The sequence below is a fragment of the Diplotaxodon limnothrissa genome, linkage group LG9 (genome assembly GCF_057381915.1).
Source record: "Diplotaxodon limnothrissa isolate DT_005_m linkage group LG9, D_limnothrissa_male_GT1.1, whole genome shotgun sequence".
NCBI lineage: Eukaryota > Metazoa > Chordata > Actinopteri > Cichliformes > Cichlidae > Diplotaxodon > Diplotaxodon limnothrissa.
The window spans coordinates 10,544,465-10,567,158 of NC_140604.1; the positions used below are offsets into that span (position 1 = coordinate 10,544,465).

General features: G+C 41.5%; 5 protein-coding genes across 5 annotated transcripts in view; 3 read left to right on the forward strand and 2 right to left on the reverse strand.

The window, feature by feature from the left end:
- LOC146625115 (DIS3-like exonuclease 1) overlaps positions 1 to 1,859 on the reverse strand; it is a 27,792-nt gene extending 25,933 nt beyond the window's left edge. The window contains exon 1 of the mRNA XM_085362708.1: positions 1,668 to 1,859. Coding sequence (XP_085218834.1) covers positions 1,668 to 1,692 — 25 coding nt within the window. The 5' untranslated portion in view covers positions 1,693 to 1,859. The remainder of the gene's footprint in view (positions 1 to 1,667) is intronic.
- LOC146625106 (uncharacterized) overlaps positions 1 to 22,460 on the reverse strand; it is a 126,688-nt gene extending 104,228 nt beyond the window's left edge. Inside the window, exons 1-4 of the mRNA XM_085362124.1 lie at positions 22,412 to 22,460; positions 22,192 to 22,304; positions 20,206 to 20,405; positions 12,296 to 12,452 (exon numbers count right to left, since the gene is read on the reverse strand). Coding sequence (XP_085218250.1) covers positions 12,296 to 12,452; positions 20,206 to 20,405; positions 22,192 to 22,304; positions 22,412 to 22,460 — 519 coding nt within the window. The remainder of the gene's footprint in view (positions 1 to 12,295; positions 12,453 to 20,205; positions 20,406 to 22,191; positions 22,305 to 22,411) is intronic.
- LOC146625116 (serine/threonine-protein kinase pim-3-like) lies at positions 1,655 to 3,567 on the forward strand. The gene is made up of 4 exons (XM_085362694.1): positions 1,655 to 1,933; positions 2,949 to 3,129; positions 3,216 to 3,386; positions 3,476 to 3,567. The coding sequence occupies exons 1-4, from the start codon at positions 1,655 to 1,657 to the stop codon at positions 3,565 to 3,567; spliced, it is 723 nt and encodes a 240-aa protein (XP_085218820.1).
- LOC146625117 (serine/threonine-protein kinase pim-1-like) lies at positions 6,970 to 10,325 on the forward strand. The gene is made up of 9 exons (XM_085362673.1): positions 6,970 to 7,030; positions 7,439 to 7,681; positions 7,816 to 7,968; positions 8,090 to 8,184; positions 8,322 to 8,369; positions 8,473 to 8,691; positions 9,707 to 9,887; positions 9,974 to 10,144; positions 10,234 to 10,325. The coding sequence occupies exons 1-9, from the start codon at positions 6,970 to 6,972 to the stop codon at positions 10,323 to 10,325; spliced, it is 1,263 nt and encodes a 420-aa protein (XP_085218799.1).
- On the forward strand, positions 13,730 to 17,085 carry LOC146625118 (serine/threonine-protein kinase pim-1-like). Its single transcript, XM_085362674.1, has 9 exons — positions 13,730 to 13,790; positions 14,199 to 14,441; positions 14,576 to 14,728; positions 14,850 to 14,944; positions 15,082 to 15,129; positions 15,233 to 15,451; positions 16,467 to 16,647; positions 16,734 to 16,904; positions 16,994 to 17,085. The coding sequence occupies exons 1-9, from the start codon at positions 13,730 to 13,732 to the stop codon at positions 17,083 to 17,085; spliced, it is 1,263 nt and encodes a 420-aa protein (XP_085218800.1).
- Positions 22,461 to 22,694: the final 234 nt, after the last annotated feature.

Sequence of the window (22,694 nt, forward strand, 5' to 3'; positions counted from 1 at the left end):
AACGTTAACCCTGAAGCACGAGGGAGAAAAAATAGACCAACGTATGTTGACTTTTCCTAACATAATTTATGTTCCTTTGTTCATTTTGGCTCATTTTTTAAATTCACTCTTGTTTGTAAAAATCAAAATAAAACAAAGACTTGTCTGTCAGATAATATGCATTAGACCTAAACATAAGATCCTGATCTGAAATTATTGAAAGAGGATGACACCTGGCTTTGTTATCCTTTGAGTTTCACAATAAAAGCCCAGTTGGTGAACTAAAGCAGCAGATTGCTTTTTTCTGAAACATGTTGACTATGTGTGAACACTATACTGCACTAACTTTAACGTGGCACATTTCAGAGTACATGTAGTAGCTGTTTCACACTAAAAATGAACACTTGTACTGATCAAACAGATGAAATAAGAAATAAAGGCCTACAAATGCCCCGATCACTAGTTGAGTTAATATAGATGATGTATAGAAAATTCAGCGATTCTGCAAAGTGAAACTGCAAAGAGAGTCCACGATGAAGCTTTTTTCTCTTTGCTGTGTACGTTAAATTCAATGGAAAACAGTAAGTAGTGATTCAGTATGACAACTCTGTATGTTTCACCAGATGTCCACCTAACGCTATCAAAGTGAAGCCTCATCACATTAATGATGCAACACTCTAAAATGGCTGTGTGAGCACAAATCAGGAATAAACTGGACTGAAACCCGAGTTCACGTGGGACTTCTTATTTACAGTGCTCATCAAGTTTGTCCAAAGCGCTCCTGCATGTTTATGCTGGACACATATTTCAAGTCACAGGCTGCGTCTCTTTCAGCTTTGTCAGCAGAGCTCTGATATAATGAGGCTGACCCCTGGTCAATGTCTACAGACATGTGTAGCTAGGTTAAGCTGGGCACACAGCTAACAGCTTGATTATGAATGCAACTCAACATTTCAAACAGAGCATCAGAATGGGGAGGAAAGTCGTTTAAAAGACTTTGAGCACGGCTGGTTACTGGTTGCAGATGAGCTACTCTGAGCATTTCAGGAAGCAGGTGCCGTGTTTGGGGATAGTTAACAACGCAGACAAGTTGCATTCATTTTAATGACATCACCACTAACTGCATTTTAAGACATGCAGTTAGTGGTGACAGGTTAATTGGAAACACTAAATTGCCCATAGGTGTGAATGCAGAAATGCGAGTGTGAATGGTTGTGTTAGTCCTGTAAGACTGGCTGACACATACCCAGGTACTTATATTCAGGTGAAGAGCAAAATGAACATTTAGGGTACAGCAGAGAGTAATTTGTGTGACAGCTGTAGTAAAACCCAATTTGTGTTTGTCTGTTTAGGTGACTTCCAAGCAAGATACGTGGAGGAGCACCGGCTTGGAGAAGGAGGCTGTGGAGCAGTGTTTGCTGGCTACCGCATAAAGGATCATTTACCAGTAAGTGTTCAGATGGTGGTAGTAAGACAGGCAGTAATGCAGATAAGGGATAATATCGTAAGCTGAGATGTATGCTGTTTTACACCTTTAATGATGTCATACTGAGGAAATGCTCATCAATGCCCTGTGTCTTTTAGGTGGCCATCAAACACATCCCAAAGGGGAAAGTGTACTGCAAAGTGAAGGTAAATGTGCAAGACTTGAATTGTTTTTACATTAGTGGATTGCATGCAGCGTTCACCTGTGGAACGTCTGTGCCTCATCATCCACTTTGTTGAAATATTTCAGGATGATAACGGGAAGAATGTGTCAGTGGAAGTTGCCATCATGCTGAAGCTTGCAGCTGAAGCAGATGGATCAGTGGAAACATCAGCCCCAGTGTCTCTGTTGGAGTGGTTTGACTTTGGCAGAGAGCTGATCCTGGTGATGGAGAGACCTGTCCCCGCTGTGGACCTGGATAAATACATAGAAGAAAATGGAGGATTTTTGCCAGAGGACAAGGCCAAGGCAAGTTGACTTGCCTTAGAAGAGTCTTAGACTGTACATCATTCAATCAAAGCACAGAGTATTAGAGAAACATTAACCCATTGATTGATTATTGTCTTTTTCATCGTTTCCAGGTAGGGCTGGGCTATATCATACCATTCACGGTAATACCGGTGTAATTTTGGGCAACGATAGGAAAATGAAATATCGCGCTAGAATAGGTAAAACGCGCATGCGCAGTGCCTATGTTTACATACGCAGATGGCGGTGACGCAGAAAGAGAAGAGCAAAAGTGGATCGTTGAATGAAACGGATGAACCAGAACTGGTTTGTAAAAATGCTGCAACTTTAGTGGTGTGGAACTGGTTTAGCTTTCGTCCGTCAGATACACAACAAAGCACGATTTTTGGTAGCGCATGCTAGCGGGCCGCCGTTATTACTGTGTTGTTTGGAAAATACGGCACACTTAAAATCAATCCTTTGATTTTTCTGAAACTCGACAGTGCCCCTTATAATCCCGTGTGCCTTATGTATGAATTCTGGTTGTGTTTACTGACCTCAAAACGATTTTATGTACACGGCGACTTTGCTAAGCTACAAAGCCGCACCGCTCGATGGATTGTCGGAGCATTACGGCTATCGTAGGCAGGCGCCTCGCGGAGTGATACGTACTGCACCTCAACGTGATATTACCGTATTGTGTGTGTATAACCTCTTTTTAAGCTTTGTGGATATTTTACATGGTTATGCTGAGGATATGTCGGCCAATTTCCACTGGAAATGCCTTTTGGTTAAACTGTCAGCGAGGAATTTGCATTTGCACTGTTACATTTTTATATAACTTTAATGCACATAAAAAAACAGCTGCTTGTTTAAGTGAAAATACATTTATGGGGTTTTTTGCACTAATAAAGTTGTGGCGTTGTAAAGTATTTTGTCTAGTGTCAGTTATATCGTCAGTTATATCGTTATCACAACTTTTCAAATGTATATCGTGATAAATATTTTTGGTCATATCGCCCTGCTCTATTTCCAGGTCATTCTGAAGCAGCTGGTTGATGCTGCGAAGCACCTGGAGGATAAACACATCTTTCACCGGGACATCAAGAGTGAGAACATTCTAATTGAGACCGGCTCAGATGTACCGCGTGTTCGTATCATCGACTTTGGACTGAGCTGCTTTGTTAAGGAGCAGTCGCAGTACCGCGTCTTCTATGGTAACATATTCTGCTCTTGCTCTTCACAGATGTCACAATTTTCGCCTTTTGTTTTAGAAGAAATTGCAATTGTGTCTGTTTATTAGGTACAGAAATTTACTCCCCTCCCGAGTGGTACGGGCGCAGTTGCTACAGGTGTGGACCCACCACGGTATGGCAAATGGGAGTGGTTCTGTACGAAGCGCTTCATGCCGGGGACTTTAACACCACGAGCTTCCTCAAAAAGCGCCTGAAATTCAAAAGACATCTGTCCAAAAGTAAGAAAACGTCACACTTCAAGACTGACTGATGGCTTGGACCACTGGAACTATCATCTTCATGTTTTTTCTCTTTCCTTTCTTTCCAGACTGCCGGGATTTCTTGGACGCGTGTTTAACCAAAGTCCCGGAGACGCGGCCGACGCTGGAGGAGCTACAGCATCACACTTGGCTGAGATAAGCCTATCACACACACACACACAAACACACACAATTCAGACGTTATCATTTATGTGTGATGTATGAATTACCTTTCTTTTTTTCAGGAAATAATTTTTTTTAATTGGCCCACTTTAAATTTCAGTGTTTTGGAATTCCTGTAACCCCCCCCAGCCATCCCAGGAAAGGGGATCTCTCTTTGAATGGGCTTTCCCGAGGTTTCTTCCCGTCAGTCTGGCCCCCCCAGGGGAGTTTTTCCTCGTCTTCATAGAGAGCTTGGGCTGGCTCAGGAGCTCCATCAAAACTGTCTTTATTTAATTACTCTAATGTAATCATATACTTTAAAGTAATCAAATAAAAGACAGTAAAAATCTGAAGACTTGAAGTAAACTTCCATTAAAATAAAACTTGTTTAATTCATCTTTGCTGAGGATACTGTGTTATTACTATTTCAAGGATTATGTCAGAACACCGGATACTGGTACCCATCCCTACCCATCACTAGGGAACAGAACAAACCAGACATCAATTACAACAAAAATGACACTGACCCAGCCAGCATGACTCGTCTGCCTTAAGAAATGTTTAGCAATATTACAAATTGGGTGATATGCCTTAAAGTAGCTTCTCATGTGTTCAGCATTGTCAAAGGCTACATTTTAATTAAAACCACAATCTAGTAATGTTCTGTCTTTAACCTTCCTAATTTGTTTTTTGTCCTAACCTAATACTAAATTGCCAGTGAAAACAAAAGTTACATAAATAAAGAGTAAAGAAAATTACGGTCTTTTTTTATTGTAACAGTTTACCAGTGTACAGTTTGGTTTGTGACATATCTATCTAATAGACTCCAATTTGTGCATGTAAATGGAGAGTCCTCTTCACACACTGAGGTTAATTATGGAGTTCCACAGGGTTCAGTGCTAGGACCAATTCTGTTTACATTATACATGTTTCCCCTAGGCAGCATCATTAGAAGACATAGCATAAATTTTCACTGCTATGCAGATGACACCCAGCTCTATCTGTCCATGAAGCCAGATAACACACACCAATGAGTTACACTGCAGGAATGTCTTAAAGACTTAAAGACCTGGATGGCCGCTAACTTTCTGCTTCTTAATTCAGATCAAACTGAGGTTATTGTACTCGTCCCTGAAAAGTTTAGAAATATGGTATCTAACCAGATTCTTACTCTGGATGGCATTACCTTGGCCTCCAGTAACGCTGTGAGGAACCTTGGAGTCATTTTTGACCAGGACATGTCCTTCAACGCACATATTAAACAAATATGTAAGACTGCGTTCTTCCATTTGCGCAACATCTCTAAAATTAGAAATATCCTGTCTCAGAGTGACGCTGAAAAACTAGTTCATGCATTTATTGTGTGAATGTGTGTGTGAATGGGTGGATGACTGGATATGTAAAGCGCTTTGGGGTCCTTAGGGACTAGTAAAGCGCTATATAAATACAGGGCATTTACCATTTATTACTTCCAGGCTGGACGACTGTAATTCATTATTATCAGGATGTCCAAAAAACTCACTGAAAAGCCTTCAGCTAATCCAAAATGCTGCAGCAAGAGTCCTGACAGGGACTAGAAAGAGAGAGCAGATTTCTCCTGTTAAATCCAGAATTGAATTCAAAATCCTGCTCCTCACATACAAGGTCTTAAATAATCAGGCCCCATCTTATCTTAATGACCTTGTAGTACCATATCACCCTATTAGAGCACTTCGCTCTCGCTCTGCAGGCCTACTTGTTGTTCCTAGAGTATTTAAAAGTAGAATGGGAGGGAGAGCCTTCAGTTTTCAGGCCCCTCTTCTGTGGAACCAGCTTCCAGTTTGGATTCAGGAGACAGACACTATCTCTACTTTTAAGATTAGGCTTAAAACTTTCCTTTTTGCTAAAGCATATAGTTAGGGCTGGACCAGGTGACCCTGAATCCTCCCTTAGTTATGCTGCAATAGACGTAGAGTTACACACTTACTCTCTGTCCCACCACTGCATTTACGGCTGCATTTCCAGGGATGTTGAGTTCAGCAATGACCTTTGGCCTCTGCTCTTTGAGATAGAGCATGAAGGCATTTGGCGGCTTCTTGACGTATGGCCCATCTTCATCCTGCTGGGCTGGGCACTTTCTTTTTCTTCAGGAATAAAACACAGAGTAAGAGCACATGTTAGCACTGTGTACAACTGTGAGGGAAGCAGTTCAAAAACACGAGACAAGCTGTAAAACTGAATGAAATCAGGCACCATTAATGGATCATTACAATAATTCCTGCAGACATCTGCAAACAAATGACAGATACTTGCAGATCAGTGAACCAAAGCAGCCGAGCAAACTTAGTTTGGAGTGGAGGTGTTAGGTGGAGGAGCAGGAGTGACATACTCATACATCTGTACACCGTTCCTACACAGATGAAGGGAGACATATGAGATAACAGGAAGAAGTTATGAATATAGAGATGTTCAGCAGCTGTGTTCACTCCAGTGTTTGTGTGTTTTACGTACAGTACTCCAACAGGACGCAGGTTCTGGAGCACACAAAACACACAACAGGTGACGAGACAAGCTGCAATACTATCATCTATCCACTAGGTGGAAGAATTGATCAGTAGAAAGAGGAGATGTGCTCAAAACGACATTCATACATAGATTTATTCTTCTTAGTTAGTCTTAAGAATTAGGATTCACTGACAGTGAAGAAGTTTCAGACGTGCACTCGCGTTTCCCCTTTTGCCTTTTCCTGCTCCAGCCAAGTCCTCCGCCTGCTCGACATCTCTCCTATTACCTTTTATTACGCTTGCACTCATGCCTTTGCCTTTCACCACTTCAAAACTGCGCCTTCTTCAATATTACCTTCATATGCTCGCTTTGCTTTTCGCCTTCCTCACTACACTAAGTACCATTTTTTAACGCTGTGTACTCACTCTTGCTAAGTACATGTGAACAGATCTTGAAGAAAAAAAACAAAACAAAACATACTTTTCTTTTCTCTTCTGATACTATTGAATGATCCTAACAGAAAAAAACAGAGTTAACACTGACTTAATAAAAAAGTGTTATATTTTATCTCAGATAAACTAGTCAGTGTTTATTAGTGTTTGCTCAACTAGAAGTCTTCATAGTAGCATCCACACATCAAGTCTTTAAACAAATAATGAAAGGATAATGAAAGAAAGTTTAATGTGAAATTACTGAATTATATGAAATGCCAGAGTGTTTTTCTTTAAACTACTTGCCTTTTAGTGATGTCACTAAAAGGCAAGGTTCTAATGTTGTGTTGCCATAGACTCCGGAGTTTACTTTTAAAGCTCACTTACAGAACTGACTTATACAGCTTAGTTAGAAAAGTCAAGCATCCAGACATTTGAAGGACTATTCACTCATTAAGGTGACATTTTCTATTTTAAAAATTAAGATGAAAAAGGAAACAAGAAAAGTTACGACTGAGGCAGATAAGAAAGATCCAGGAGATCAAAGTAAGTAAAAAATAAAATCCCCTAAATAACAGAATGTACATTTCTAACAATGTTGAGGCTCTGTGTATAAAATGATTCATTTTTAGAGGATTTAAATCCTGGTTTTGATTGAAACTAACCTGAGTGCAACATGTCTAATCAAAGAAAGGTTACTGGGGCACTTTGTCTTTTGGTAAAATAATGTGACAAGTTTATTCTTGGACTGAGCAGTGAAAACAGAGCAACAAGTGTCATCAGTATCTAGACTTAGTAGACCTGGTATGGACTCGTTTTGGTGTGTTTTTTATCAAAAGGATAAACTTGTTATTATATTGTAAGCAATACTAATTTAAAATTCAATGACATCAAAATCCTTCTAGTCCTGATGTCGAGCGCTCTTTTTCACTAATGTGTTGTTGTTGTTTATAGATTGTAAGAGCAGGATGGCTAAAAGAAAGGCCAGTCCTGAAAAAACGACCCCCATAAAAAGAAGGAGGGTCACTGAGCAGGCTGGTCCTTCCACCAGCTCAGATGCTCATGTGGTCGGGGGAGTCAAGCGAAAGGTCCAACAAGATGAAGCGGGGACAACCAATACAGCAAAAAAGCGTAAACTTCTTGAGCATGTGAGCGGTGACAAGGGGCAGGCATCTTCCTGGTTGGACACTGGTAAAGGTAGGCTAATTAGTTGAGTGAGGGGTAGATTAAGTGTACATCTGGTTGCTAGTTTGAAGATATTAGTGTTTGGGAGATATTTGTGTCTATTATCTAATAAGCTGATGTGCTTTTGGTGTTTTCCACATCTGCAGACTGCAGCATAGAGATTTCAGAGAGCTGCAGTAAAAACAAAAAGGCTGGCAAAAGGAAAGCTGCGGGAGACACCAGGGACCCACCTAAGAAAAAGAACGTGGACCAGGACAAAACCAAAACCGTTGCCAAAAAGTCAGTGGCTGAACAGAAACGTAAGTAGCAAGCAGCTTAGCTTTTATATTCAGGTGAAGAGCAAAATGAACATTTAGGGTACAGCAGAGAGTAATTTGTGTGACAGCTGTAGTAAAACCCAATTTGTGTTTGTCTGTTTAGGTGACTTCCAAGCAAGATACGTGGAGGAGCACCGGCTTGGAGAAGGAGGCTGTGGAGCAGTGTTTGCTGGCTACCGCATAAAGGATCATTTACCAGTAAGTGTTCAGATGGTGGTAGTAAGACAGGCAGTAATGCAGATAAGGGATAATATCGTAAGCTGAGATGTATGCTGTTTTACACCTTTAATGATGTCATACTGAGGAAATGCTCATCAATGCCCTGTGTCTTTTAGGTGGCCATCAAACACATCCCAAAGGGGAAAGTGTACTGCAAAGTGAAGGTAAATGTGCAAGACTTGAATTGTTTTTACATTAGTGGATTGCATGCAGCGTTCACCTGTGGAACGTCTGTGCCTCATCATCCACTTTGTTGAAATATTTCAGGATGATAACGGGAAGAATGTGTCAGTGGAAGTTGCCATCATGCTGAAGCTTGCAGCTGAAGCAGATGGATCAGTGGAAACATCAGCCCCAGTGTCTCTGTTGGAGTGGTTTGACTTTGGCAGAGAGCTGATCCTGGTGATGGAGAGACCTGTCCCCGCTGTGGACCTGGATAAATACATAGAAGAAAATGGAGGATTTTTGCCAGAGGACAAGGCCAAGGCAAGTTGACTTGCCTTAGAAGAGTCTTAGACTGTACATCATTCAATCAAAGCACAGAGTATTAGAGAAACATTAACCCATTGATTGATTATTGTCTTTTTCATCGTTTCCAGGTAGGGCTGGGCTATATCATACCATTCACGGTAATACCGGTGTAATTTTGGGCAACGATAGGAAAATGAAATATCGCGCTAGAATAGGTAAAACGCGCATGCGCAGTGCCTATGTTTACATACGCAGATGGCGGTGACGCAGAAAGAGAAGAGCAAAAGTGGATCGTTGAATGAAACGGATGAACCAGAACTGGTTTGTAAAAATGCTGCAACTTTAGTGGTGTGGAACTGGTTTAGCTTTCGTCCGTCAGATACACAACAAAGCACGATTTTTGGTAGCGCATGCTAGCGGGCCGCCGTTATTACCGTGTTGTTTGGAAAATACGGCACACTTAAAATCAATCCTTTGATTTTTCTGAAACTCGACAGTGCCCCTTATAATCCCGTGTGCCTTATGTATGAATTCTGGTTGTGTTTACTGACCTCAAAACGATTTTATGTACACGGCGACTTTGCTAAGCTACAAAGCCGCACCGCTCGATGGATTGTCGGAGCATTACGGCTATCGTAGGCAGGCGCCTCGCGGAGTGATACGTACTGCACCTCAACGTGATATTACCGTATTGTGTGTGTATAACCTCTTTTTAAGCTTTGTGGATATTTTACATGGTTATGCTGAGGATATGTCGGCCAATTTCCACTGGAAATGCCTTTTGGTTAAACTGTCAGCGAGGAATTTGCATTTGCACTGTTACATTTTTATATAACTTTAATGCACATAAAAAAACAGCTGCTTGTTTAAGTGAAAATACATTTATGGGGTTTTTTGCACTAATAAAGTTGTGGCGTTGTAAAGTATTTTGTCTAGTGTCAGTTATATCGTCAGTTATATCGTTATCACAACTTTTCAAATGTATATCGTGATAAATATTTTTGGTCATATCGCCCTGCTCTATTTCCAGGTCATTCTGAAGCAGCTGGTTGATGCTGCGAAGCACCTGGAGGATAAACACATCTTTCACCGGGACATCAAGAGTGAGAACATTCTAATTGAGACCGGCTCAGATGTACCGCGTGTTCGTATCATCGACTTTGGACTGAGCTGCTTTGTTAAGGAGCAGTCGCAGTACCGCGTCTTCTATGGTAACATATTCTGCTCTTGCTCTTCACAGATGTCACAATTTTCGCCTTTTGTTTTAGAAGAAATTGCAATTGTGTCTGTTTATTAGGTACAGAAATTTACTCCCCTCCCGAGTGGTACGGGCGCAGTTGCTACAGGTGTGGACCCACCACGGTATGGCAAATGGGAGTGGTTCTGTACGAAGCGCTTCATGCCGGGGACTTTAACACCACGAGCTTCCTCAAAAAGCGCCTGAAATTCAAAAGACATCTGTCCAAAAGTAAGAAAACGTCACACTTCAAGACTGACTGATGGCTTGGACCACTGGAACTATCATCTTCATGTTTTTTCTCTTTCCTTTCTTTCCAGACTGCCGGGATTTCTTGGACGCGTGTTTAACCAAAGTCCCGGAGACGCGGCCGACGCTGGAGGAGCTACAGCATCACACTTGGCTGAGATAAGCCTATCACACACACACACACAAACACACACAATTCAGACGTTATCATTTATGTGTGATGTATGAATTACCTTTCTTTTTTTCAGGAAATAATTTTTTTTAATTGGCCCACTTTAAATTTCAGTGTTTTGGAATTCCTGTAACCCCCCCCAGCCATCCCAGGAAAGGGGATCTCTCTTTGAATGGGCTTTCCCGAGGTTTCTTCCCGTCAGTCTGGCCCCCCCAGGGGAGTTTTTCCTCGTCTTCATAGAGAGCTTGGGCTGGCTCAGGAGCTCCATCAAAACTGTCTTTATTTAATTACTCTAATGTAATCATATACTTTAAAGTAATCAAATAAAAGACAGTAAAAATCTGAAGACTTGAAGTAAACTTCCATTAAAATAAAACTTGTTTAATTCATCTTTGCTGAGGATACTGTGTTATTACTATTTCAAGGATTATGTCAGAACACCGGATACTGGTACCCATCCCTACCCATCACTAGGGAACAGAACAAACCAGACATCAATTACAACAAAAATGACACTGACCCAGCCAGCATGACTCGTCTGCCTTAAGAAATGTTTAGCAATATTACAAATTGGGTGATATGCCTTAAAGTAGCTTCTCATGTGTTCAGCATTGTCAAAGGCTACATTTTAATTAAAACCACAATCTAGTAATGTTCTGTCTTTAACCTTCCTAATTTGTTTTTTGTCCTAACCTAATACTAAATTGCCAGTGAAAACAAAAGTTACATAAATAAAGAAGAGTAAAGAAAATTACGGTCTTTTTTATTGTAACAGTTTACCAGTGTACAGTTTGGTTTGTGACATATCTATCTAATAGACTCCAATTTGTGCATGTAAATGGAGAGTCCTCTTCACACACTGAGGTTAATTATGGAGTTCCACAGGGTTCAGTGCTAGGACCAATTCTGTTTACATTATACATGTTTCCCCTAGGCAGCATCATTAGAAGACATAGCATAAATTTTCACTGCTATGCAGATGACACCCAGCTCTATCTGTCCATGAAGCCAGATAACACACACCAATGAGTTACACTGCAGGAATGTCTTAAAGACTTAAAGACCTGGATGGCCGCTAACTTTCTGCTTCTTAATTCAGATCAAACTGAGGTTATTGTACTCGTCCCTGAAAAGTTTAGAAATATGGTATCTAACCAGATTCTTACTCTGGATGGCATTACCTTGGCTTCCAGTAACGCTGTGAGGAACCTTGGAGTCATTTTTGACCAGGACATGTCCTTCAACGCACATATTAAACAAATATGTAAGACTGCGTTCTTCCATTTGCGCAACATCTCTAAAATTAGAAATATCCTGTCTCAGAGTGACGCTGAAAAACTAGTTCATGCATTTATTGTGTGAATGTGTGTGTGAATGGGTGGATGACTGGATATGTAAAGCGCTTTGGGGTCCTTAGGGACTAGTAAAGCGCTATATAAATACAGGGCATTTACCATTTATTACTTCCAGGCTGGACGACTGTAATTCATTATTATCAGGATGTCCAAAAAACTCACTGAAAAGCCTTCAGCTAATCCAAAATGCTGCAGCAAGAGTCCTGACAGGGACTAGAAAGAGAGAGCAGATTTCTCCTGTTAAATCCAGAATTGAATTCAAAATCCTGCTCCTCACATACAAGGTCTTAAATAATCAGGCCCCATCTTATCTTAATGACCTTGTAGTACCATATCACCCTATTAGAGCACTTCGCTCTCGCTCTGCAGGCCTACTTGTTGTTCCTAGAGTATTTAAAAGTAGAATGGGAGGGAGAGCCTTCAGTTTTCAGGCCCCTCTTCTGTGGAACCAGCTTCCAGTTTGGATTCAGGAGACAGACACTATCTCTACTTTTAAGATTAGGCTTAAAACTTTCCTTTTTGCTAAAGCATATAGTTAGGGCTGGACCAGGTGACCCTGAATCCTCCCTTAGTTATGCTGCAATAGACGTAGAGTTACACACTTACTCTCTGTCCCACCACTGCATTTACGGCTGCATTTCCAGGGATGTTGAGTTCAGCAATGACCTTTGGCCTCTGCTCTTTGAGATAGAGCATGAAGGCATTTGGCGGCTTCTTGACGTATGGCCCATCTTCATCCTGCTGGGCTGGGCACTTTCTTTTTCTTCAGGAATAAAACACAGAGTAAGAGCACATGTTAGCACTGTGTACAACTGTGAGGGAAGCAGTTCAAAAACACGAGACAAGCTGTAAAACTGAATGAAATCAGGCACCATTAATGGATCATTACAATAATTCCTGCAGACATCTGCAAACAAATGACAGATACTTGCAGATCAGTGAACCAAAGCAGCCGAGCAAACTTAGTTTGGAGTGGAGGTGTTAGGTGGAGGAGCAGGAGTGACATACTCATACATCTGTACACCGTTCCTACACAGATGAAGGGAGACATATGAGATAACAGGAAGAAGTTATGAATATAGAGATGTTCAGCAGCTGTGTTCACTCCAGTGTTTGTGTGTTTTACGTACAGTACTCCAACAGGACGCAGGTTCTGGAGCACACAAAACACACAACAGGTGACGAGACAAGCTGCAATACTATCATCTATCCACTAGGTGGAAGAATTGATCAGTAGAAAGAGGAGATGTGCTCAAAACGACATTCATACATAGATTTATTCTTCTTAGTTAGTCTTAAGAATTAGGATTCACTGACAGTGAAGAAGTTTCAGACGTGCACTCGCGTTTCCCCTTTTGCCTTTTCCTGCTCCAGCCAAGTCCTCCGCCTGCTCGACATCTCTCCTATTACCTTTTATTACGCTTGCACTCATGCCTTTGCCTTTCACCACTTCAAAACTGCGCCTTCTTCAATATTACCTTCATATGCTCGCTTTGCTTTTCGCCTTCCTCACTACACTAAGTACCATTTTTTAACGCTGTGTACTCACTCTTGCTAAGTACATGTGAACAGATCTTGAAGAAAAAAAACAAAACAAAACATACTTTTCTTTTCTCTTCTGATACTATTGAATGATCCTAACAGAAAAAAACAGAGTTAACACTGACTTAATAAAAAAGTGTTATATTTTATCTCAGATAAACTAGTCAGTGTTTATTAGTGTTTGCTCAACTAGAAGTCTTCATAGTAGCATCCACACATCAAGTCTTTAAACAAATAATGAAAGGATAATGAAAGAAAGTTTAATGTGAAATTACTGAATTATATGAAATGCCAGAGTGTTTTTCTTTAAACTACTTGCCTTTTAGTGATGTCACTAAAAGGCAAGGTTCTAATGTTGTGTTGCCATAGACTCCGGAGTTTACTTTTAAAGCTCACTTACAGAACTGACTTATACAGCTTAGTTAGAAAAGTCAAGCATCCAGACATTTGAAGGACTATTCACTCATTAAGGTGACATTTTCTATTTTAAAAATTAAGATGAAAAAGGAAACAAGAAAAGTTACGACTGAGGCAGATAAGAAAGATCCAGGAGATCAAAGTAAGTAAAAAATAAAATCCCCTAAATAACAGAATGTACATTTCTAACAATGTTGAGGCTCTGTGTATAAAATGATTCATTTTTAGAGGATTTAAATCCTGGTTTTGATTGAAACTAACCTGAGTGCAACATGTCTAATCAAAGAAAGGTTACTGGGGCACTTTGTCTTTTGGTAAAATAATGTGACAAGTTTATTCTTGGACTGAGCAGTGAAAACAGAGCAACAAGTGTCATCAGTATCTAGACTTAGTAGACCTGGTATGGACTCGTTTTGGTGTGTTTTTTATCAAAAGGATAAACTTGTTATTATATTGTAAGCAATACTAATTTAAAATTCAATGACATCAAAATCCTTCTAGTCCTGATGTCGAGCGCTCTTTTTCACTAATGTGTTGTTGTTGTTTATAGATTGTAAGAGCAGGATGGCTAAAAGAAAGGCCAGTCCTGAAAAAACGACCCCCATAAAAAGAAGGAGGGTCACTGAGCAGGCTGGTCCTTCCACCAGCTCAGATGCTCATGTGGTCGGGGGAGTCAAGCGAAAGGTCCAACAAGATGAAGCGGGGACAACCAATACAGCAAAAAAGCGTAAACTTCTTGAGCATGTGAGCGGTGACAAGGGGCAGGCATCTTCCTGGTTGGACACTGGTAAAGGTAGGCTAATTAGTTGAGTGAGGGGTAGATTAAGTGTACATCTGGTTGCTAGTTTGAAGATATTAGTGTTTGGGAGATATTTGTGTCTATTATCTAATAAGCTGATGTGCTTTTGGTGTTTTCCACATCTGCAGACTGCAGCATAGAGATTTCAGAGAGCTGCAGTAAAAACAAAAAGGCTGGCAAAAGGAAAGCTGCGGGAGACACCAGGGACCCACCTAAGAAAAAGAACGTGGACCAGGACAAAACCAAAACCGTTGCCAAAAAGTCAGTGGCTGAACAGAAACGTAAGTAGCAAGCAGCTTAGCTTTTATATTCAGGTGAAGAGCAAAATGAACATTTAGGGTACAGCAGAGAGTAATTTGTGTGACAGCTGTAGTAAAACCCAATTTGTGTTTGTCTGTTTAGGTGACTTCCAAGCAAGATACGTGGAGGAGCACCGGCTTGGAGAAGGAGGCTGTGGAGCAGTGTTTGCTGGCTACCGCATAAAGGATCATTTACCAGTAAGTGTTCAGATGGTGGTAGTAAGACAGGCAGTAATGCAGATAAGGGATAATATCGTAAGCTGAGATGTATGCTGTTTTACACCTTTAATGATGTCATACTGAGGAAATGCTCATCAATGCCCTGTGTCTTTTAGGTGGCCATCAAACACATCCCAAAGGGGAAAGTGTACTGCAAAGTGAAGGTAAATGTGCAAGACTTGAATTGTTTTTACATTAGTGGATTGCATGCAGCGTTCACCTGTGGAACGTCTGTGCCTCATCATCCACTTTGTTGAAATATTTCAGGATGATAACGGGAAGAATGTGTCAGTGGAAGTTGCCATCATGCTGAAGCTTGCAGCTGAAGCAGATGGATCAGTGGAAACATCAGCCCCAGTGTCTCTGTTGGAGTGGTTTGACTTTGGCAGAGAGCTGATCCTGGTGATGGAGAGACCTGTCCCCGCTGTGGACCTGGATAAATACATAGAAGAAAATGGAGGATTTTTGCCAGAGGACAAGGCCAAGGCAAGTTGACTTGCCTTAGAAGAGTCTTAGACTGTACATCATTCAATCAAAGCACAGAGTATTAGAGAAACATTAACCCATTGATTGATTATTGTCTTTTTCATCGTTTCCAGGTAGGGCTGGGCTATATCATACCATTCACGGTAATACCGGTGTAATTTTGGGCAACGATAGGAAAATGAAATATCGCGCTAGAATAGGTAAAACGCGCATGCGCAGTGCCTATGTTTACATACGCAGATGGCGGTGACGCAGAAAGAGAAGAGCAAAAGTGGATCGTTGAATGAAACGGATGAACCAGAACTGGTTTGTAAAAATGCTGCAACTTTAGTGGTGTGGAACTGGTTTAGCTTTCGTCCGTCAGATACACAACAAAGCACGATTTTTGGTAGCGCATGCTAGCGGGCCGCCGTTATTACCGTGTTGTTTGGAAAATACGGCACACTTAAAATCAATCCTTTGATTTTTCTGAAACTCGACAGTGCCCCTTATAATCCCGTGTGCCTTATGTATGAATTCTGGTTGTGTTTACTGACCTCAAAACGATTTTATGTACACGGCGACTTTGCTAAGCTACAAAGCCGCACCGCTCGATGGATTGTCGGAGCATTACGGCTATCGTAGGCAGGCGCCTCGCGGAGTGATACGTACTGCACCTCAACGTGATATTACCGTATTGTGTGTGTATAACCTCTTTTTAAGCTTTGTGGATATTTTACATGGTTATGCTGAGGATATGTCGGCCAATTTCCACTGGAAATGCCTTTTGGTTAAACTGTCAGCGAGGAATTTGCATTTGCACTGTTACATTTTTATATAACTTTAATGCACATAAAAAAACAGCTGCTTGTTTAAGTGAAAATACATTTATGGGGTTTTTTGCACTAATAAAGTTGTGGCGTTGTAAAGTATTTTGTCTAGTGTCAGTTATATCGTCAGTTATATCGTTATCACAACTTTTCAAATGTATATCGTGATAAATATTTTTGGTCATATCGCCCTGCTCTATTTCCAGGTCATTCTGAAGCAGCTGGTTGATGCTGCGAAGCACCTGGAGGATAAACACATCTTTCACCGGGACATCAAGAGTGAGAACATTCTAATTGAGACCGGCTCAGATGTACCGCGTGTTCGTATCATCGACTTTGGACTGAGCTGCTTTGTTAAGGAGCAGTCGCAGTACCGCGTCTTCTATGGTAACATATTCTGCTCTTGCTCTTCACAGATGTCACAATTTTCGCCTTTTGTTTTAGAAGAAATTGCAATTGTGTCTGTTTATTAGGTACAGAAATTTACTCCCCTCCCGAGTGGTACGGGCGCAGTTGCTACAGGTGTGGACCCACCACGGTATGGCAAATGGGAGTGGTTCTGTACGAAGCGCTTCATGCCGGGGACTTTAACACCACGAGCTTCCTCAAAAAGCGCCTGAAATTCAAAAGACATCTGTCCAAAAGTAAGAAAACGTCACACTTCAAGACTGACTGATGGCTTGGACCACTGGAACTATCATCTTCATGTTTTTTCTCTTTCCTTTCTTTCCAGACTGCCGGGATTTCTTGGACGCGTGTTTAACCAAAGTCCCGGAGACGCGGCCGACGCTGGAGGAGCTACAGCATCACACTTGGCTGAGATAAGCCTATCACACACACACACACAAACACACACAATTCAGACGTTATCATTTATGTGTGATGTATGAATTACCTTTCTTTTTTTCAGGAAATAATTTTTTTTAATTGGCCCACTTTAAATTTCAGTGTTTTGGAATTCCTGTAACCCCCCCCAGCCATCCCAGGAAAGGGGATCTCTCTTTGAATGGGCTTTCCCGAGGTTTCTTCCCGTCAGTCTGGCCCCCCCAGGGGAGTTTTTCCTCGTCTTCATAGAGAGCTTGGGCTGGCTCAGGAGCTCCATCAAAACTGTCTTTATTTAATTACTCTAATGTAATCATATACTTTAAAGTAATCAAATAAAAGACAGTAAAAATCTGAAGACTTGAAGTAAACTTCCATTAAAATAAAACTTGTTTAATTCATCTTTGCTGAGGATACTGTGTTATTACTATTTCAAGGATTATGTCAGAACACCGGATACTGGTACCCATCCCTACCCATCACTAGGGAACAGAACAAACCAGACATCAATTACAACAAAAATGACACTGACCCAGCCAGCATGACTCGTCTGCCTTAAGAAATGTTTAGCAATATTACAAATTGGGTGATATGCCTTAAAGTAGCTTCTCATGTGTTCAGCATTGTCAAAGGCTACATTTTAATTAAAACCACAATCTAGTAATGTTCTGTCTTTAACCTTCCTAATTTGTTTTTTGTCCTAACCTAATACTAAATTGCCAGTGAAAACAAAAGTTACATAAATAAAGAAGAGTAAAGAAAATTACGGTCTTTTTTATTGTAACAGTTTACCAGTGTACAGTTTGGTTTGTGACATATCTATCTAATAGACTCCAATTTGTGCATGTAAATGGAGAGTCCTCTTCACACACTGAGGTTAATTATGGAGTTCCACAGGGTTCAGTGCTAGGACCAATTCTGTTTACATTATACATGTTTCCCCTAGGCAGCATCATTAGAAGACATAGCATAAATTTTCACTGCTATGCAGATGACACCCAGCTCTATCTGTCCATGAAGCCAGATAACACACACCAATGAGTTACACTGCAGGAATGTCTTAAAGACTTAAAGACCTGGATGGCCGCTAACTTTCTGCTTCTTAATTCAGATCAAACTGAGGTTATTGTACTCGTCCCTGAAAAGTTTAGAAATATGGTATCTAACCAGATTCTTACTCTGGATGGCATTACCTTGGCTTCCAGTAACGCTGTGAGGAACCTTGGAGTCATTTTTGACCAGGACATGTCCTTCAACGCACATATTAAACAAATATGTAAGACTGCGTTCTTCCATTTGCGCAACATCTCTAAAATTAGAAATATCCTGTCTCAGAGTGACGCTGAAAAACTAGTTCATGCATTTATTGTGTGAATGTGTGTGTGAATGGGTGGATGACTGGATATGTAAAGCGCTTTGGGGTCCTTAGGGACTAGTAAAGCGCTATATAAATACAGGGCATTTACCATTTATTACTTCCAGGCTGGACGACTGTAATTCATTATTATCAGGATGTCCAAAAAACTCACTGAAAAGCCTTCAGCTAATCCAAAATGCTGCAGCAAGAGTCCTGACAGGGACTAGAAAGAGAGAGCAGATTTCTCCTGTTAAATCCAGAATTGAATTCAAAATCCTGCTCCTCACATACAAGGTCTTAAATAATCAGGCCCCATCTTATCTTAATGACCTTGTAGTACCATATCACCCTATTAGAGCACTTCGCTCTCGCTCTGCAGGCCTACTTGTTGTTCCTAGAGTATTTAAAAGTAGAATGGGAGGGAGAGCCTTCAGTTTTCAGGCCCCTCTTCTGTGGAACCAGCTTCCAGTTTGGATTCAGGAGACAGACACTATCTCTACTTTTAAGATTAGGCTTAAAACTTTCCTTTTTGCTAAAGCATATAGTTAGGGCTGGACCAGGTGACCCTGAATCCTCCCTTAGTTATGCTGCAATAGACGTAGGCTGCCGGGGATTCCCATGATGCATTGAGTTTTTCCTTTCCAGTCACCTTTCTCACTCAGTATGAGTTAATAGACGTCTCTGCATTGAATCATATCTGTTATTAACCTCTGTCTCTCTTCCACAGCATGTCTTTATCCCATCTTCCTTCTCTCACCCCAACCGGTCGCAGAAGATGGTCCCGCCCCTCCCTGAGCCTGGTTCTGCTGGAGGTTTCTTCCTGTTAAAAGGGAGTTTTTCCTTCCCACTGTCGCCAAAGTGCTTGCTCATAGGGGGTCATATGATTGTTGGGTTTTTCTCTGTATCTATGAAGCGCCTTGAGGCGACTTTTGTTGTGATTTGGCGCTATATAAATAAAATTGAATTGAATTATCTGAGGAAGAAGCAGAGTTGGTTTGTTTCCAGCTGAAATCATCCAGGCTCAGGAATTTGAATCGATCCACATCATTTCCGCTTGAACTAGAGAACATGAGTGTCGACTTACATTTGGTCTGTGAGACACATGTCATAGTGACAGTATTTGGGTTAATATGGCATTACTCACCCTGGTCGCATTTCTTCAATATCAGGCACCAAGTTCAGGAACTCGTTCTTTGCAGCCCGCGCAAGGTAGGAGGTCTCCAGAGTGGGAACCATCGGGAAGTTTTCACAGTCTGAGCAGGAGGGACTGGAGGCACGTGAGCTGTTCTCAGGGGTCCTTTAACACAAATCACACCAAGTTAGAATCAAATGGATAACCTGTCAATAACCGTTTGCAGATCGAGGTCAATGTTCCTAAAAATATGTTTACTTCTGGCCCATGGAGCCACAGCGCGAGTCCGAGAGAGAGGGGCAGGTAGAGGAAGGGGTGAGGGTGGCACTGCTGAAGCTCGTCACGGATGGATCACGTCCGATCGGTGAGATGAGAGAAAGCTGAAGTGAAACAACAGCAGGATGAGGTAGACGTCAATATAGGAACTCCCTGATGTGACACAGAAAGGCTATTTTTTTATTTCTTTGTATTATTTCTCACCTTGCAGTCACTGATGCTGTTCACCAGCTGGTTGTATTCAGTATTGAAGGTGTGTGTCAGAAGGCGCAGGCACTACAACACAACAGGAACAAGACCGAGCAGAGAAGGAAGAAGGCAGCAACAAGAACGCCCACTAAGCCCACGTTTTTCTCACCTTGGTGGCCAGCTCCTTCTCACGCTTTCAAAGGTGGTGCTGGAGATCTGCGAGGAGGCGGAGGTGGACGTGGACAGAGTGCTGGAGCTCACGCTGGGGGACAGAGACTCACTCAGGGACTTGGTGGTGGGAGCTGTTCCCACGGGAGCCGCCACTCCCAGAAGGTGACGGGTCTTTTCCACCTGGAAGAAAGATGGGGGCTAATGTGAGGTAGGGAGAAGAGGGGACGTTAGTCATGTAAAGGCCATAGGTGAGGGTAGGGACGTAGATCGACCGGTAAATTGAGAGCTTCGCTTTTACACTCAGCTCCCTCTTCACCACGACGGACCGGTGCAGCGTCCGCATTACTGCAGCTGCAGCCCCAATCCGTCTGTCGATCTCCGGCTCCCTTCTCCCATCACTCGCGAACAAGACCCCGAGATACTTGAACTCCTCCACTTGGGGCAGGAACTCATCCCCGACTCATCCTATATTTCCGTTTTTATATTTCTAATGTTTGCCTTGTTTTCTTCACTGTCTGGTCTGCCTCTGTCTTGCCTGTATGGATGCATTTACACCGAAATGTCCCCAACAAAGGATGTTTTAATTCACCACTATTCCAGTGAAACACGAGTCTCCCATCTTCCTGCTACCAGTCTGGAGTTTTTGTTCACCAAAGCACACACCAACTTCATACTGACGGACAGATCACTGCCCTTTTGCCGCCTTGTCTGACCGTGTTTTGTGGCTGTGGTTCACTTCACCTCACTCTTCCCCATTCTTGTCATTAAATCAGGCTGTTCTGCAACCATGGCAGCCATTCACTCTATGGCTTTATTCATGGTGTATTTTACCCCTTCACTAAAGGCCGTTCTCGTTTCCAACATTATATTTGCAGTGTTCGTCTATCTATCTATCCGGTTGTTCAGTGATGACGCGACGAATCCTACTTCCGGGTCTAAAGTAGTCTGCGTTTAATATGGCTTTTGTGTTGTTAACATGTTTAATGTTATGTATTTTCTTCTATTTGATCTCAAAAAGCTCCTAAAACAGTCAGTGATCCCTGTTGACCTCCCTCGGCTTTTATTACCGCTAATCATTTATTTAAGCTCAGTTTTTAAAACCTTACGATGTAACTACAGCCCAGCCCATGCAGCAGTATATGAATGACTAACCTCGTATTGTGGATGGATTATCTCAGTTGTTCTCCTGGCTGAAGTTTGGTCCTTTTACAGCATCCTGCCATGCGATTACATTTGTTTCTGACCACCGAGAACACTCACGTTAACTTTTATCGAGTGGAAAAAAAAGTTAGCTTGTTTATATTATGCTAACATAGCTATGTCGCTAGCGGTCACGTAGCACATCATTATATACCAGCTAGCCCAACTTCAGTAACCCTACAAACGTCACTGCTGTTTAGTTTTCTGTCTTCATTTATGCTGGAAGTGATAACAGAGCTGTATGTTTTAATTTGTTTCCAAAACCCCGCAGTCAGGACATGCTATATTGTATTTAGATAGAAGCTAGCGAGCTAACTCCCTGCTAACTTCTAACTCCATTAAATGTCATAAATTCCGTTTTCATGGATGCCTGGATGTTAAACTCAATTGTTACACCTGGTAGAGAAGAACGCTGATCATTTTATTAAAGATGAAAGACTTTAGACAGTTTTTCAACTCTCAGTAATGCCACAGTGATCGTTTGATATATGGACCTGCAGCGGAGTTTAGACCCAGACACGGCTAGTGACGTCAGACTGAACAACCGGATATCTGCGGAGTATTTTTTTTTAACGAGTATCCTATTTTCTAAAGCACAGCATGTAAAGGGTAGCTCGGTTAGCAGGATGCTAGCATGTAGCGCTTAGTGAGACACGCCTCAGACGAGTTGAGCAAAGACCCCGTCTGTGTACTTTATACGTGAGCAACGGATTTAAATAAAATTAAGGTTTCAAAAGACAAACTTGAAGATAAAAAAAATATATATATATATATATACACTCACCGGAGAGCCGCCAGGGTTTGCCGCTGCCATCTTGGCGCTCCTAAATTCAAAACTGCCTCTGCAGTCAGGCAGGGGAGGCGTGGAAATTGTCTTTGAGTTAGTCAAACGTTTTCCTTAGTTCGAGTAGATGATAAAAAAAATAATAATAATAAATGGGATTTTAAGTAGGACTAGGCGTTCTGTAATGATCTCTATTTAGGAGAAAAACTTAATCACTCACCTTTAAACAGCTCTCTTTTAGGAGACACACTGCTGGCTAACGGTGTCATGTGATCAAACAGCGTAATTTAATTGGCTGAGAGCCACTCGACTCGATCTGGTGCTGATTGCTCTGGCTTGGGTCATTAAAGTTCATCACTTTTGCAGTTGAATTTTTGCAGGTGAATTTTTTTCAGGTGAATTTTTGCAGGTGAATTTTTGCAGGTGAATATTTTTGCAGGGAAATTTGGAGGATAAAAATTCAGTGTCATAAATTCAATGTCTAAAAATACTTGAATTCTGAT

Coding starts and splice junctions, on each gene's coding strand:
- LOC146625116 (XM_085362694.1), top strand. CDS start 1,655: ATGCAGCGTTCACCTGTGGAACGTCTGTGCCTCATCATCCACTTTGTT. Junction 3,130..3,215: donor GCAGTACCGCGTCTTCTATG/GTAACATATTCT, acceptor TCTGTTTATTAG/GTACAGAAATTTACTCCCCT. Junction 3,387..3,475: donor CAAAAGACATCTGTCCAAAA/GTAAGAAAACGT, acceptor CTTTCTTTCCAG/ACTGCCGGGATTTCTTGGAC.
- LOC146625117 (XM_085362673.1), top strand. CDS start 6,970: ATGAAAAAGGAAACAAGAAAAGTTACGACTGAGGCAGATAAGAAAGAT. Junction 7,031..7,438: donor GAAAGATCCAGGAGATCAAA/GTAAGTAAAAAA, acceptor TGTTGTTTATAG/ATTGTAAGAGCAGGATGGCT. Junction 8,370..8,472: donor AAGTGTACTGCAAAGTGAAG/GTAAATGTGCAA, acceptor GAAATATTTCAG/GATGATAACGGGAAGAATGT.
- LOC146625118 (XM_085362674.1), top strand. CDS start 13,730: ATGAAAAAGGAAACAAGAAAAGTTACGACTGAGGCAGATAAGAAAGAT. Junction 14,442..14,575: donor CTGGTTGGACACTGGTAAAG/GTAGGCTAATTA, acceptor CCACATCTGCAG/ACTGCAGCATAGAGATTTCA. Junction 15,130..15,232: donor AAGTGTACTGCAAAGTGAAG/GTAAATGTGCAA, acceptor GAAATATTTCAG/GATGATAACGGGAAGAATGT.